General features: G+C 51.6%; 1 protein-coding gene across 1 annotated transcript in view; it reads left to right on the forward strand.

The window, feature by feature from the left end:
- Positions 1-518: 518 nt before the first annotated feature.
- Positions 519-16372, forward strand: part of CD28 (CD28 molecule) — a 28595-nt gene continuing 12741 nt past the window's right edge. Inside the window, exons 1-2 of the mRNA XM_083152074.1 lie at positions 519-817; positions 15544-15879. Coding sequence (XP_083008200.1) covers positions 763-817; positions 15544-15879 — 391 coding nt within the window. The 5' untranslated portion in view covers positions 519-762. The remainder of the gene's footprint in view (positions 818-15543; positions 15880-16372) is intronic.

Raw genomic sequence — 16372 nt, forward strand, 5'->3', positions numbered from 1 at the left:
CTCCTGCCTGCACACCACCTCCTGCCTGCACACTACCCCCTGCCTGCACACTAACCCTGCCTGCACACCACCCCCTGCCTGCACACCACCCCTGCCTGCACACCTCCCCTGCCTGCATACCACCTCCTGCCTGCACACCACCTCCTGCCTGCACACCACCCCCTGCCTGCACACCACCCCCTGCCTGCATACCACCTTCTGCCTGCATCCCCCTCCTGCCTGAACACTATAAGTGGCAGGGATGGTGCGACACAGACACTATACATATACAGTAGATACTGCAGAACGTCTGTCCGCGTTGGAGCATCTGCATCACATCATGTGTCTGACGCAATATGGTGCATATATGGACAGTGAATGAGGACATATCTGTATAGTTCAGATCATACTTTCCTGTATAAAATACACTGGTTATTGATAATAGAAAGACACAAAACTCCAACAATAAGAACAATGCTCTGACGATGTTGCACAAAGCGCTGTTCCAGCTTAATGTTGAGTAGAAATCATGAAGTCTGGCTTCCGCCTTGTACAGAGCAGGGCAGATAAACACCTACAGTAACCGCTACGGTGAAGATAGAGGAAACAATTAGGGAGCCACATCTAAGTGACACTGGGGTCTGTCAGGGTAATGTTCTCTTCCTGCCAACATCAAGGCTGCTGTCTCTTCTGCACAAGTGATGAGCACATGAAGACTGGAGTCACATTTCGGCTCTTTCCATCATTGTCGCCGGAGCTGAGAGTCCCATCCTTGTGGCCGCCATGGTTCAGTGGGTGATCATGGCCGCAGGTCTCATCATGCTCGCGCAGCGCACAGGTGAGTGCCATATTACCTGAGGCTTGTTATGTAATTACCATCAAGATGTGACAACACAAAAGTATACACACGGTTCTTTCATATTTGGGTTGATAGCTACAGCTATTATTGTAATTTACTCAGTTCTGGTATTTGCCACCTAGCTCGTGCCATTGTGGTGCCTCCTGGCCAAGCTGGTGCCTTTGTGGTACCTCCCTACCGAGCTGATAGCTTTGTGGTGCCTCACTCCCTAGCTGCTGTTGGCTTATTAGTGCCGCATTTCCGAGCTGGTGACTTTGTGGTGCTGCCCTACATAGCTTGTGGTGGTGTGGTGCCTAACTACCTAGCTGCTGGTGTTGTGGTGTCTCTTTACCTAGCTGTTTACTTTTGTGGTGCTGCACTACAGAGCTGGGGGCTATGTGGTGCTGGTGCCTCCCTACCTAGTTACTGGAGGTGTGGAGCCTCCCACCCTATATGGTAGCCATGTAATGCCTCCCTAATTAGTGCTATGTGATGCCTCCCTACCTTTCTGGTGGTGTGGTGCCTCCCATCCTAGTTGGTGCTATGTGATGCCTCTCTACCTAGCTGCTGGTGGTGTGGTGCCTCATACTCTAGTTCAGGGGTGTCGAACTCAAATTCATCGGGGGCCGCATCAGCAGTTTGGTCACCCTCAAAGGGCCGGTTGTATCTGTAGGACTATGTGTCCACTCTTTATTATCATAAATTATTGTCACTGCATTCCATTATTGTATACTCAGCAGTAGCATTTCCCTCCTGCTATTGCTGTGAACTGCAGTGCATTAGGGCACACGCTGCCTGCACAGGGGGGGCAGCACTCAGTCTTAGGGCATATGTCCTGCTTATTATCATGGGACACAGCAATTAATGATGGGCTGCAATGTGCCACACACACATAGGCAGAGAGTTTGACACTTACCCGCTCTGATGCGTCCACTCCAGTCTGAGCTGCTCCACCACCAAGGACACAGCTGCGCTCTCACACAGGCACATTTCCCCCTCCCTCCTGTGAGTAGCGCTCCTCGCACTATCTATCCAGGAGTGGGGGGCAGCGTGCTCCTGGTCACTGTGCAGTGCACACTCAGCAGTAAGTGACCTGGAGAGCACAGCAGCAACAGCACCATTCACCACGACGGACCTGCTCTTTCCTCTCTCTGGCTCCTATACAGCAAGTGGGAGCCGGAGGAGGGGTTGACGACCGGCGGCACTGCGCTAGAGGGCAGACGTTCTCTGGCTTGTAGGCTGCCGCGCATTTGCTGAAGAGGCGGCTTTCTTGTTTAAAAAAAAAAAATCTAGAATAAAAGGTGAAGGCTGGCGGTGGCTGCATGGGCCACATGAAGAGGTCTGGCGGGCCAGATTTGGCCCGCGGGCCTTGTGTTTGACACCCCTGCTCTAGTTGGTGACTATGTAGTGCCTCCCTCCCTAATTGGTGGCTATGTGGTGATGGTGTGGTGCGTCCCTCTAGAGTTGGTGGCTATGTGGTGCCTCCCTTGCTAGGTGGTAAAGGTGTGGTGCCTCCCTCCAGAGTTAGTGGCTATGTGATGCCTCCCTCCCAAGCTGGTGGCAGTGTGGTGCCTCCGTGACACCATAGGTCACTTATACCCCTATACATCCTTTGTTGATACATAATATATACACACAGCATCGGTGTCTTCAGATGCAGGAAGAGGATCAGCCAGCAGCGGTGTATTTGGATGCAGGAAGCGGATCAGCCAGCAGCGGTGTCTTCGGATGCAGGAAGAGGATCAGCCAGCAGCTGTGTCTTTGGATGCAGGAAGAGGATCAGCCAGCAGCGGTGTCTTCAGATGCAGGAAGAGGATCAGCCAGCAGCGGTGTCTTCAGATGCAGGAAGAGGATCAGGCAGCTGTGGTGTCTTCAGATGCAGGAAGAGGATCAGGCAGCTGCGGTGTCTTCAGATGCAGGAAGAGGATCAGGCAGCAGCGGTGTCTTCAGATGCAGGAAGAGAATCAGCCAGCAGCGGTGTCTTCAGATGCAGGAAGAGGATCAGCCAGCAGCGGTGTATTCGGATGCAGGAAGCGAATCAGCCAGCAGCGGTGTCTTCGGATGCAGGAAGAGGATCAGCCAGCAGCTGTGTCTTCGGATGCAGGAAGAGGATCAGCCAGCAGCGGTGTCTTCAGATGCAGGAAGAGGATCAGCCAGCAGCGGTGTCTTCAGATGCAGGAAGAGGATCAGGCAGCTGTGGTGTCTTCAGATGCAGGAAGAGGATCAGGCAGCTGCGGTGTCTTCAGATGCAGGAAGAGGATCTGGCAGCAGCGGTGTCTTCAGATGCAGGAAGAGAATCAGCCAGCAGCGGTGTCTTCAGATGCAGGAAGAGGATCAGCCAGCAGCGGTGTCTTCAGATGCAGGAAGAGGATCAGCCAGCAGCGGTGTCTTCAGACGCAGGAAGAGGATCAGCCAGCAGCGGTGTCTTCAGACGCAGGAAGAGGATCAGCCAGCAGCGGTGTCTTCAGACGCAGGAAGCGGATCAGCCAGCAGCGGTGTCTTCAGACGCAGGAAGAGGATCAGCCAGCAGCTGTGTCTTCAGACGCAGGAAGAGGATCAGCCAGCAGCGGTGTCTTCAGATGCAGGAAGCGGATCAGCCAGCAGCGGTGTCTTCGGATGCAGGAAGATGATCAGCCAGCAGCGGTGTCTTCGGATGCAGGAATAGGATCAGCCAGCAGCGGTGTCTTCGGATGCAGAAAGGGGATCAGGCAGCAGCAGTGTCTTCGGATGCAGGAAGAGGATCAGCCAGCAGCGGTGTCTTCGGATGCAGGAAGAGAATCAGCCAGCTGATCCGGGCCGTTCCCCTTCTGCTACCCCCTGCCCCCCCCCCCTTCCCACCCCACCCCACCACTGGCGACTTCCGTTTGCCCCCAGGGTTTGCAGATGTTCACACTTGCCCATGCACAAACCTCCAACATCAGGGACAGGGCTGAATTTGGACCCAAAGATGCTGCCAGATTTACGAACGCCTTCTCGAGCTTGGCGCAACCTATGAGCCTGTAGTCCCCAGCGATGTGCCCGGTGCATGCCTCATACCTGTGGTTGTTGCGTCATATACAGATGTGTCATACGTTGTTGCAGCAGCGATGCGTACACACACAGCGGGCATACACTATGCGTACCCTCTGGCAATACACTGAATGGGAGCCGCCTAGCGTTGCGTAAGAAGTGGCATGCTGCAACTGGTATGCCTTTCGGTGCTGGTTCCCAAACTTTTTTGAATCACGGCACCCTAGAGCATCAAAATATTTTCAAGGCACCCCTAGGCCAAATGCTTCTTATCGAGAAATGCAGAAAAAATATAAAATTATGTACATTGTGTTTATATGTCACAGTTATGTGGTGAGGGGCAGGATTTACTCCTGTTTGTCCATATATATTATGGTTGGCAGCCACCAGCACTAGTTTTGCCTGTTACATTGACCATTAATAATATGAATTGATCCTGGTCTACCAACCCAAGGCACCCTGCAAGTTTCCTGAGGCACCCCAGGTTGCCTAGGCACACAGTTTGGGAACCACTGAACTAACTGTATTTCTAACAACAGAAACAGGAAGCCGCAGAGGAAGAGGCATGTGGCCAGGTGCCTGCGGCTGGGGCAGACAATACCCCCTTATCCAAAACACATTCTGTCATCTTCCATTCTGCTGTGGAACAGACTAAGGGGGTTATTCAGAGATGCAACAAAAATACTGTATGGATCTAAACGCAGGAAGCCGGCATTTGGGGAGTGTCAGGAAAAACGCAGGTGCGCCCAAGCGTTATCGGGGAGGGTGTGTGATCAGCCTTCCTCTGTCGCAGAGCTGTGGAAGGGACAGTGGGCCTTATTCTGATTTGGTCGGTGCAACGTACGTACGGTCCGTTTCACCGTACGTTTCCCGTAAGCGGACGGTGGGCGTAAGTCCGCCCACAAAACATCCGCATACGGACGGTCACAAACACCGACAAAGGGGAGTGGGGTACACTTGAGCGTACGCCACCGTACAGGGACGGATCCCCTCTTAGCCACCGATAACTGGCGTACAACCGAACGTACGCCATCGTATATGGACGGGTATCGTCCGTTTCCCCACCGACATCCTGCGTATATCTGAGCGTACACCACAGTGCACGGATGGGTCTCGCTTTTTTTCAATGGAAAACTCAGCGTGTGTCACCGATCGTGAGAGTGAGCATACGTCCGTGCAGGGTGGCATACCCTTCACATACATGCCACTGGAAATCTTGACTTTCAAATATAATTAAGACAATTAATTAATTATTCTAATTGTTATTCAATAATTGTTTGATATTAACTCAATTGTCTACCTTAATGAACACCCTAATAAAACAACATTTTAACCCTCATTTTTGTATATTTGTTATGTTATAATGTTGCATTTTAAGGTACTTATGTATTATCTGGACTCCCATGTTAAATGCACCCCATTTTTTCATACCCCTACTATCCAACTACGCATGGAGTTGATTTTATATAGTGTGGCGAGCGCAGCGAGCCACCGTGCCCGAAGCGTGGTGAGCGCAGCGAGCCCCGCGAGGGGACGCGGTCTCATAAGAAAAACGGGAGTCCAGATATTACATAAGTACCCATTTTAATCACTATCTACAGTATGTGTCCCCACATACTTAAAAAAAAGTTATGTTGGTGTTACAGTGAAAAAGTTGACACATGTCGACTTCTGTGAATTGAGTGTCCTGCTGTTTAAAGTATATAAAAACACTTACTGAATGGGTGTAGATGGTTATAAAATAACTACCTTGCCATATAGAAGCAGGTCGTGTCCCCCGTACACACGGGGGAGATATATTGCTCAGTTTCTCCTTTTCATCCACGACCAGAGATGGTAAAAACGGGAGCGCCCACCCGGTGATATATCGCCGGTGCACACTCCCATCGTGGGCAATATGGTCGTTTAGCGACCATATTTCCCACGATATTATACAAAATCGCCCCCATGTGTACGCACCTTTAGAATGAATGTTACCTACAATTAAACCAACCTTTACATGTAGAGAAGTGTAGAAAGATATGCTTCCAATGTGTTTGAGTGCTGTGTGTGGCTTGCAGGTAGTGAAATCATGGTTTTCACTTAATAGGCTGCAGCATTGCTTATTACATTCAGGTGTATGTGTTTGAGTAGTAATCAGCGTTAATTAGCAGACCCAGGCGTCCGCTCTCATGCGGTATCTCTAGGGGTGGTCTGGAGCTATCTTTGGCATCCGCCTGTTTTTGGCCCAAAATGCACGGTGTTTTCGCCGATCGAGCGGATGTAGCACCGTGCATTTTGTGTGCACACCCCCGTGTACGCCCATGTTTACGCCCCCATGCCGCCCACAATGACCGTGTTCTTGCGGACAGGTTTTTTCGCACAGAGAGACCTGTCCGTGAGCGGTGTGCGGTCGCCACACATGCGCATTGCGAAAGCTACGCAAACGCAGATGAAAAAAAACCCGATCCGCCCGTTTACGGTCCCACCGTAGCGAGCAGAATAAGGCCCAAAGTTACTCACATTTGCACAGACTGGGGAAACCATTGTGTTTGGATTTGCTGACAATTGCGAACAGCGATTCATGTGCAATTCTCTCGCAGACTTACACAGGCGGCTTTTCTTTCTGTTCTGTCAGTCACCTGCAAAGTTGCAGCTGGGCGATCAGATCTGATATATTCCAAACTATGGCCCTCCAGCTGTTGTGAAACTACAAGTCCCATCAGGCCTTGCCACCCTTTTGCTATTAGGGAATGCTTAAACTATGACAAGGCAAACGTATGATTTATAAAGGGGGGTTTCCAGGTATAAGGCCGTATGCACTAAGCTTCAACAGTGATACCATGGAGAGTGATAAGCAACCAGCCAATCAGCTCCTGCCTGACATTTTTCAAACACAGTCTGTGACTTGACAGGTGGGAGCTGATTGGCTGGCTGTTTATCACTCTCCATTGTACCACTTTTGAAGCTTAGTGCATCTGGCCCATAATCTTAAGGTGGCCATACACACGCAGGTTTATCTTCAGATCTGTCTGGTTTGAACAAAATCCTGGTTATGGATGAGAGCAAATGACAGTTGACCATTTGCTTGGTAATGCTGGAAAACTGCCAAAAACTGTCACTCAGATATTACCAGGTGTTTGTTCCAACCAGCCAGATCTGAAGCTAAATCTTACTAGTGTATGGGCACCTTAATTCATATATATCTAGTGTCCGTGTGTAACGGAAACACTACCATCTGCTGGCAGCGAGTGAAAGTACATCTCTCTTTCACACATACAGAAACACAGAGGCAATCACAAGGTAGCAGACTAGTTTTTGAAGCTTTTGTTTCGAGCAAGCTTAGCTAGTATATATGTATATATACAAACATCTTCTGGTGTGTACGTTCTCTTATGTTCCAGTGACACACGTACTATCAGTTATAAAGATATATAATACATTTTGCTTGGATGTGGGGGCACCGGACAAGGTCAATTCAATTGGAATAGTGCTGGATCATGTATGATATATGGATGGTGTAATGCAGGGGTGTCCAAACTTTTTGCAAAGAGGGCTAGATATGGTGACGTGAAATTGTGTGGGGGGCCGACCATTCAGCCTGACATTCTTTGAACCATTAATCACATCAGAATGGTCTCCCACTCTGCCTCCATTCACTGTATGTCCCCCAGCCTGCTCCCACTCACTGTATGTCCCCCAGCGTGCCCCTTTACTGTATATTCCCCACCTGACCCCACTTCTCCATATTTCCCCCACTCTGCCCCCATTCACTGTATGCCCCCACTCTGCCCCATTCACTGTATGCCCCCACTCTGCCCCATTCACTGTATGTCCCCCACTCTGCCCCATTCACTGTATGCCCCCCACTCTGCCCCATTCAGTGTATGCCCCCCACTCTGCCCCCATTCACTGTATGTCCCCCACTCTGCCCCATTCACTGTATGTCCCCCACTCTGCCCCATTCACTGTATGTCCCCCACTCTGCCCCATTCACTGTATGCCCCCCACTCTGCCCCATTCACTGTATGCCCCCCACTCTGCCCCATTCACTGTATGCCCCCCACTCTGCCCCCATTCACTGTATGCCCCCACTCTGCCCCCATTCACAGTATGTCCCCCAGCATGCCCCTCCTTCACTGTATATTTCCCTACCTGACCCCCTTTCTCTGTATTTCCCCCAGCCTGCCCCCATTCACTGTATGTCCCCCAGCGTGCCTCCCTTCATTGTATATTCCCCTGCAGGAGACAGATACTTGGGCTCCCGCTGCCGCCCTTCTCCACTCCGCATATTACGGGAGCAAGCTTCCCCTTTGCTGCTCCCCCCCCCCCCCGCACACTGCTGTTACTGTGATCGCGGTGGAGGGTGATATATAATTGCAGCAGCAGGAGTTGGACACATACTCATCTGAAAAACGGCAAACTCGTCTCACAGTGGCAAACAGGGCTGTGGTATGATTCACCGACAGTCGGGATCCCGACAGTCATTATCCCGACGTCGGGATCCCGACTGCCTGGTCTCAGACAGCGTGGCAAGCGCAACAAAGCCCCTTGCGGGCTTGCTGCGGGCACGGTGGCGAGCTACGCTCGCCACCTATTCTATTCTTCTCTATGGGGGTCGTGGACCCCCACGAGGAAAAATAGCCGACGGCCGTCGGGAACCCGGCCGTCAGTGTTTTAACAGTCGGGATCCCGACGTCGGGTTAATGACTGTTGGGATCCCGACTGTCGGGACCCCGTCCGGCAGCCGGCAAACAGCACCCCCTCACAAATGCAGACAGCAAGGTAAAGGCGCGCTCGCCGGGGTCCCACCTCTAGAGTCCTGTGCTGTGCGGCCCACGTCAGCCTCCAGCCACCTGCTTCTGGCTGGAGGCTGTGGGCCGCTTGAAGTGACATCACGGGCCACGATTGGCTCCCGGGCCGGACTTTGGACATGCCTGGTGTAATGGTTAGCATTACTGCCTCACAGCACTGAGGTCATGGGATCCATTCTTACCACAGCCCTAACTGTGTAGAGTTTGTATATTCTCCCCATATTCCCGTGGGTTTCCTCCGGGTACTCTGGTTTCCAATCCAATCCAAAAATATACTGGTAGGTTAATTGGCTTCTAACAAAATTAACCCTAGAATGTCTGTGTGTGTGTGTACACGTGGTAGATTGTAAGCTCCACTGGGGCAGGGACTGATGTGACTGTTCTAATATTCTCTGTAAAGCGCTGCGGAATATGTGTGCGCTATATATATTAATTGCATTGATCGGGACCTAAAAAATCGCGTCGACCCCGTATGGGTCAAATGCCCCCCCATTGTTAACGCAACCCCAGTATTGATGCCAACCCGAAGCGTGGCGAGCGCAGCGGTACGCGTCCTCCGACCTTTTCATACCACCACTATCCACGTCGTCGTGGACTGTATTTTATAAAGTGTGGCGAGCACAGCGAGCCACCGAGCCCGAAGCGTGGCAACGGACGCGCATTACTTCACAGGTATTACGCGTCCCCGCTCGCCACGCTTCGGGCCACACTTTATAAGTTCAACTCCACGCCGACGTGGGTAGTGGGGGTATGAAAAGGTCGGAGGACGCGTACCGCTGCCCCTCGCGGGCTCGCAGCGCTCGCCACGCTTCGGGTTGGCGTCAAAAGTGGGGTGGCGTTAACAATAATGGCATGCGATGGACGCGATCAACGCGATTTCATCCTTGCTGGCAATAAAGGCTCTTAATTGACAGGAAATCGCGTCCATCGTGTCCATCGCATACCTTAAGTTACCTTAACTTAAGGTATGCGATTAACCACGACGGGCGCCATGCGGCACTCTGGAACATAAGTGAACATAGAAACCAGTAGATGATTCAACATTTCATTTAATATATTGAAATCTTATCAGTATAGAAGAACACTTACAAAAACAAAATCACCTTATAACCACATCACCGTGAGAATGGCGCGAATCCTCCCTGCAGCAGGATGCCGGTCCTGTGGCGACACTCCATGTGCCGTAATGACGCATCCTTCCAGATGCCATATCTATCAGGTGTGAAGACACACCATTGGTTACCATAGTGATCATATATACATACAAATCATGGCAACCATATAAGCGAGTGACACTGAATTGATATTGAAAATAAAACTTCCGAATACATTAGGAGCAGGTAGCCGGATGTTTTTGCTTCTGCTGTTTCTAGAACCGTGCAGCCCGGTGCTTCCCCCTCCTGCTGCTTCTGGTTGCCTGTGGCTCCCCTCAGATTCTCACCAGTTCTGCCCTCCCTAGTCCCCACAGCCCTGCGAATCGCGGTAAAATTTAGTGAGTGGGTGGGGCCTAAACCTGAAGTGGGCGTAGTTACTCAGAACCCCCCCCCCCTGCGTGCGCTACTGTGCTGGGATGTGTAGTTTACCACAGCTGGGGGGTGACAGTTTGGCCATGTGGACAATACAGATGCAAGTATAAGTTCTTGTACAGAGAGACCCTTACCACCCTTACCACCAGAGCTTACACTTCACTATTGTTTTCTTGATGTTTCTATATTACTATATTACTTCTATTTTATTTAAAAAGTTGCAAATGTCTAATTGTTACTTTCCCATAACATCTAAATCTTTCTCTTATTTACATTTTAATTTCAGTAGTCACCACAAAACCACATAGTAAAAACTTGAACTTCCCTTTCAGATTGTTACTATTGTTTACTGCACCCAGGTTCCTGAATGGCGCATCCGTCTGATAATCTCTGCAGCGTGGGGGATAGAGGAGAACACAGCGCTGCCCCACTGACCACACATGCAGAAACCCAGGGCTTCCCAAACCAATTGCTGCCCCTCTGACAGGCCCAGAACAGGCTCCCGGGTGCATTGTCTCCATGGCTACCTCCAACAGGAAGTCACACCAGGAACCCAAGCACTCAGTTAGGCACCCAGACCATTTTTTATCCCTCTCTGGGGGTTATCATCCAAAGGTAGCCCTGAATATGCCCCCCATGCCCATGGTATGCCCAGCATATAGCGATCTGTGGTCGGCTCCCGGATCTGACCACGTTTTGCTTCTTAAACCCGTATCCTCTACCCCCTCTACCTTATGCACCTTTGCCATATCTTGCAATATCTTGTGTCTGGACCCCTTTTTGGGACCCTGGGAGCCCCACGGGGTTGGGATTCACTTCAGCTTTCTGTTAGGGGAGTAGAAGCCATGACAAATAGTTATATGGGATCCCCAGTGTGGAGTAAGCAGGGGCAAATTGGTCATAGCCTGGTAAGATTAGGCTAGCGCACCTGTCAGCCAGATGTGGCCCTGCCCAGAGCAGTGGCCCCACCCCTCGTGTCTCCCACACGAACAACTTTTTCTGGTCACAGAGTACCTGGAGCTGCAAATAGTCACCTAAGGGTGGGAAAAACTGGGAAGGAAAAGGCATGCGAGGCACAAACTGTGTGTGTGTGTGTGGGGGGGGGGAGGCATGGGAGGCACAGACAGGGGAGGAAAAGGCATGTGAGGCACAGACTGGGGAGGAAAGTGGCATGTGAGGCACAGACTGGGGAGGAAAGGGGCATGTGAGGCACAGACTGGGGAGGAAAGTGGCATGTGAGGCACAGACTCAGGAGGGAGAGGCATATGAGGCACAGACTGGGGAGGAAAGGGGTATGTGAGGCACAGAGTGGGAAGGAAAGGGGCATGTGAGGCACAGAGTGGGGAGGAAAGGGGTATGTGAGGCACAGAGTGGGGAGGAAAGGGGCATGTGAGGCACAGAGTGGGGAGGAAAGGGGCATGTGAGGCACAGACTAGGGAGGAAAGGGGCATGTGAGGCACAGACTGGGGAGGAAAGGGATATGTGAGGCACAGACTAGGGAGGAAAGTGACATGTGAGGCACAGACTAGGGAGGAAAGTGACATGTGAGGCACAGACTAGGGAGGAAAGTGGGTACTTGTTTCCTAGCACGGCCACACCGATTTACATCGGGGTGGTCGTGTCGGAAAAATCGGGTCGATCGCATCGCATGCGATTTGGTCGCATGCGATGCGATCGTCGCGACCGACCGATTTTGGACCCGATTTTTTTTTTTTAATTAAATGTAAATCGGGTCCCTGGGACCCGATTTTACATTGGATTCAATGTAAAATATTCCCAACCCCCCCAAATGTCACGGCGTACACCCCACCCCACGATAGACGCCAACCCGAAGCGTGGCGAGCGCAGCGAGCCCGCGAGGGGCGGCGGTGCGCGTCCTCCGACCTTTTCATTCCCCTACTATCCACGTCGGCGTGGAGTTGAGAATAGAATAGTGTGGCGAGCGCAGCGAGCCACCGAGCCCGAAGCGTGGCGAGCGCAGCGAGCCCCGCGAGGGGACGCGGATACCTTCACAGGTAAACGCGTCCCTTCGCAGACTTCACAGGTGTCCGCGTCGCCACGGACACCTGTGAAGCCCGCGAGGGGACGCGTATAACTGTGAAGGTATCCGCGTCCCCTCGCGGGGCTCGCTGCGCTCGCCACGCTTTGGGCTCGGTGGCTCGCTGCGCTCGCCACACTATTCTATTCTCAACTCCACGCCGACATGGATAGTAGGGGAATGAAAAGGTCGGAGGACGCGCACCGCCGCCCCTCGCGGGCTCGCTGCGCTCGCCACGCTTCGGGTTGGCGTCTATCGTGGGGTGACGACGGGGACATCTATAATGTGAAATGGGTCATATTGGCCCATTTCACATTTTTCACATTTTTTCACTATTTCAATGTCAAAAAATATTTTAACATTGAACCCGATGGAAAAATCGGGGGCATCGCGTCGTGACCATTGTTAATGGTCCCGACCGACGCGATGCCCCCGATATTTTACCTTTCCCGACACGATTTCAATGTTAAAATATTTTTTAACATTGAAGCCTATGGGGAAATCGCGGGCATCGCGTCGGTCGCGTCGGGACCATTGTTAACGGTCCCTGACCGACGCGATGCCCCCGATATTTTATCCTAGCCGGCTAAATGGACCTGATTTCAAAGGAAATCGGGTCCATCTTATGGATCGTGTACCTTAACTAAAGGTACATGATCCATAAGATATGTGGCCGTGCTAGGAAACAAGTACCGGAAAGTGACATGTGAGGCACATAGTGGGGAGGAAAGGGGCATGTGAGGCACAGACTAGGGAGGAAAGTGACATGTGAGGCACAGACTAGGGTGGAAAGGGGCATGTGAGGCACAGACTGGGGAGGAAAGGGATATGTGAGGCACAGACTGGGGAGGAAAGTGGCATGTGAGGCACAGACTAGGGAGGAAAGTGACATGTGAGGCACAGACTAGGGAGGAAAGTGACATGTGAGGCACAGACTAGGGAGGAAAGTGACATGTGAGGCACAGACTAGGGTGGAAAGGGATATGTGAGGCACAGAGTGGGGAGGAAAGGGGCATGTGAGGCACAGAATAGGGAGGAAAGTGACATGTGAGGCACAGACTAGGGTGGAAAGGGGCATGTGAGGCACAGACTGGGGAGGAAAGGGATATGTGAGGCACAGACTGGGGAGTAAAGTGGCATGTGAGGCACAGACTAGGGAGGAAAGTGACATGTGAGGCACAGACTAGGGAGGAAAGTGACATGTGAGGCACAGACTAGGGTGGAAAGGGATATGTGAGGCACAGAGTGGGGAGGAAAGGGGCATGTGAGGCACAGACTAGGGAGGAAAGTGACATGTGAGGCACAGACTAGGGTGGAAAGGGGCATGTGAGGCACAGACTGGGGAGGAAAGGGATATGTGAGGCACAGACTGGGGAGGAAAGTGGCATGTGAGGCACAGACTAGGGAGGAAAGTGACATGTGAGGCACAGACTAGGGACTAGGGAGGAAAGTGACATGTGAGGCACAGACTAGGGTGGAAAGGGATATGTGAGGCACAGAGTGGGGAGGAAAGAGTCATGTGAGGCACAGACTGTGGAGGAAAGGGATATGTGAGGCACAGAGTGGGGAGGAAAGGGGCATGTGAGGCACAGACTAGGGAGGAAAGGGGCATGTGAGGCACAGAGTGGGGAGGAAAGGGGCATGTGAGGCACAGAGTGGGGAGGAAAGTGGCATGTGAGGCACAGACTGGGGAGGAAAGGGGCATGTGAGGCACAGAGTGGGGAGGAAAGTGACATTTGAGGCACAGAGTGGGGAGGAAAGGGGTATGTGAGGCACAGAGTGGTGAGGAAAGGGCACGTGAGGCATAGACTGGGGAGGAAAGTGACATGTGAGGCACAGAGTGGGGAGGAAAAGGCACGTGAGGCACAGAGTGGGGAGGAAAGGGGCATGTGATGGCACAGAGTGGGGAGGAAAGCGGCATGTGAGGCACAGACTGGGGAGGAAAGTGACATGTGAGGCACAGACTAGGGAGGAAAGTGACATGTGAGGCACAGACTGGGGAGGAAAGGGGCATGTGAGGCACAGAGTGGGGAGGAAAGTGACATTTGAGGCACAGAGTGGGGAGGAAAGGGGTATGTGAGGCACAGAGTGGGGAGGAAAGCACACGTGAGGCATAGACTGGGGAGGAAAGTGACATGTGAGGCACAGAGTGGGGAGGAAAAGGCACGTGAGGCACAGACTGGGGAGGAAAGTGGGCTGTGAGACATAGACTGGAGGGGCAAAGGCATGTGAGGCACAGACTGGGAAGTGGGGTCGGAGCTTGGTTGAGACTATGGGGGCAGTTAGTGTGTGTGGGGGAGGGGGTGAATTCTCTCCCTGGGCTGCACTTGGACCTTATTCAGATCTGATCCTAGTACCAATTTGTTCTCAAAATGGCAGAAACCATGTGCACTGCAGGGGGGCAGATGTAACATGTGCAGAGAGAGTTAGATTTATTTTGTTTCTGTGCATGGTAAATACTGGCTGCATTATTTTTACACTGCAATTCAGATTTAAATTTCAACACACCCCACCCAAATGTAACACTCTCTGCACCTGTTACATCTGCCCCACCTGCAGTGCACATGGTTATGTGAACAAATTTGTACTGCGATCAGATCTGAATAAGGGCCTCAAACTAGAACCAGCCCTGTGTGACGTACACGTCCAGCATCGGCTACATTAGCATCGGCTATATTGTCTATATGTCGCTGTGATCGTTCTCCTCCCATGTGCTCATGTACTGTACACATCAGAGGGCTGCATACAACCATGTGTGTATACAATGTCACATCATACCCTATACATACTGGTGGTTATTCTGGTCCATTCGCACAGACCGTTTGTTTGCACGGGGAGCGATGTTTGATGTATGCGCAGCAGCATTTCCGCACATGTGCATACACTGGGTGAAGGCGGCCATGGCGAACAGACTGAGGATGGCGGCGGAGGATAGTCGCGCCCATGGGAACACCCAGTGTTTCCATGGAAATCAGCCTCTGACGTGGGTGCCGGAGGCGGGCAGCTGACATCACCGGATGTCAGGTGACCGCCCACTTCCTGCCGAATGTCCACGCAGATCTACGGTTACCTGAGAGCAACCTTACATGTGCGTCTGCCTTCCACATCATTTCGATGATCGGCGACCATCAAAGGATGGGGGTGTTCCCCCACAGCTTGCGAATGGATGTTTATGTAAAACATCCATTTGCAGCCCCTGCAAACGTACATGGCATGCGAGGGGGGGCGTACTGGCATTCGGCAGACGGTGTCTGGTGGACTTGCAAGGCTGCAAATATGTAGCCTTGCGAATCAACCAGAATAACTCCGACTGTGTACATATCATTACTGCCATAACCGGCCCAAACTCTCCTGTTCCAGATTCTTGGCCGGGGAGAACACGACTCCTATGCTTTACACACGACAGCATCAACTTAACGTTTTACCGAAACTTTGCTGACCCAAATAAGGAAGAATTCAAAGTGTCCTTGATCAGAGGGATGAATAAATCAGGGATTGTCTGTAACGGTTCCTTCAACCACACCCAGATTCCCGTTGAATACAAGAAGTGCAGAATGATTCCTAACGCCAGCAGCGTCACCTTCCACCTATGGGGCCTCACGGAGAGCAGCTCCGACATTTACTTCTTCCGCAAAGAGGACATGTATCCCCCTCCGTACTCACAGGAAGAGGATGAGGGGATGATCATTCAGAAAGGTAACAAAAGGAGCTATGGCAGATACCCAGCAGCTGTTCTGTAATAGAATATGTCTATGTTCCGCGCTAGCATGATATCAGAATCTCTTTTGGAGAAGGGGTTTTAAAATATACAAATATAAGAGCGCTGAATAGAGTAAAAAAATTATAGAAAAATAAGTTTCCCACAGCCCAATCCCGGGAATGTAAGAGAAAGACACCCATAACCCAATCCCGGGAATGTAAGAGAAAGCCACCCATAACCCAATCCCGGGAATGTAAGAGAAAGCCACCCATAACCCAACCCAAGGAATGTAAGAGAAAGTCACCCATAACCCAAACTGGGAATGTAAGAGAAAGCCACCCATAACCCAACCCAAGGAATGTAAGAGAAAGCCACCCATAACCCAACCCCAGGAATGTAAGAGAAAGCCACCCATAACCCAACCCCGGGAATGTAAGAGAAAGCCACCCATAACCCAATCCAAGGAATGTAAGAGAAAGCCACCCATAA

Source organism: Crinia signifera, chromosome 7 (genome assembly GCF_055691185.1).
Source record: "Crinia signifera chromosome 7, ASM5569118v1, whole genome shotgun sequence".
NCBI classification, from domain to species: Eukaryota; Metazoa; Chordata; class Amphibia; order Anura; family Myobatrachidae; genus Crinia; species Crinia signifera.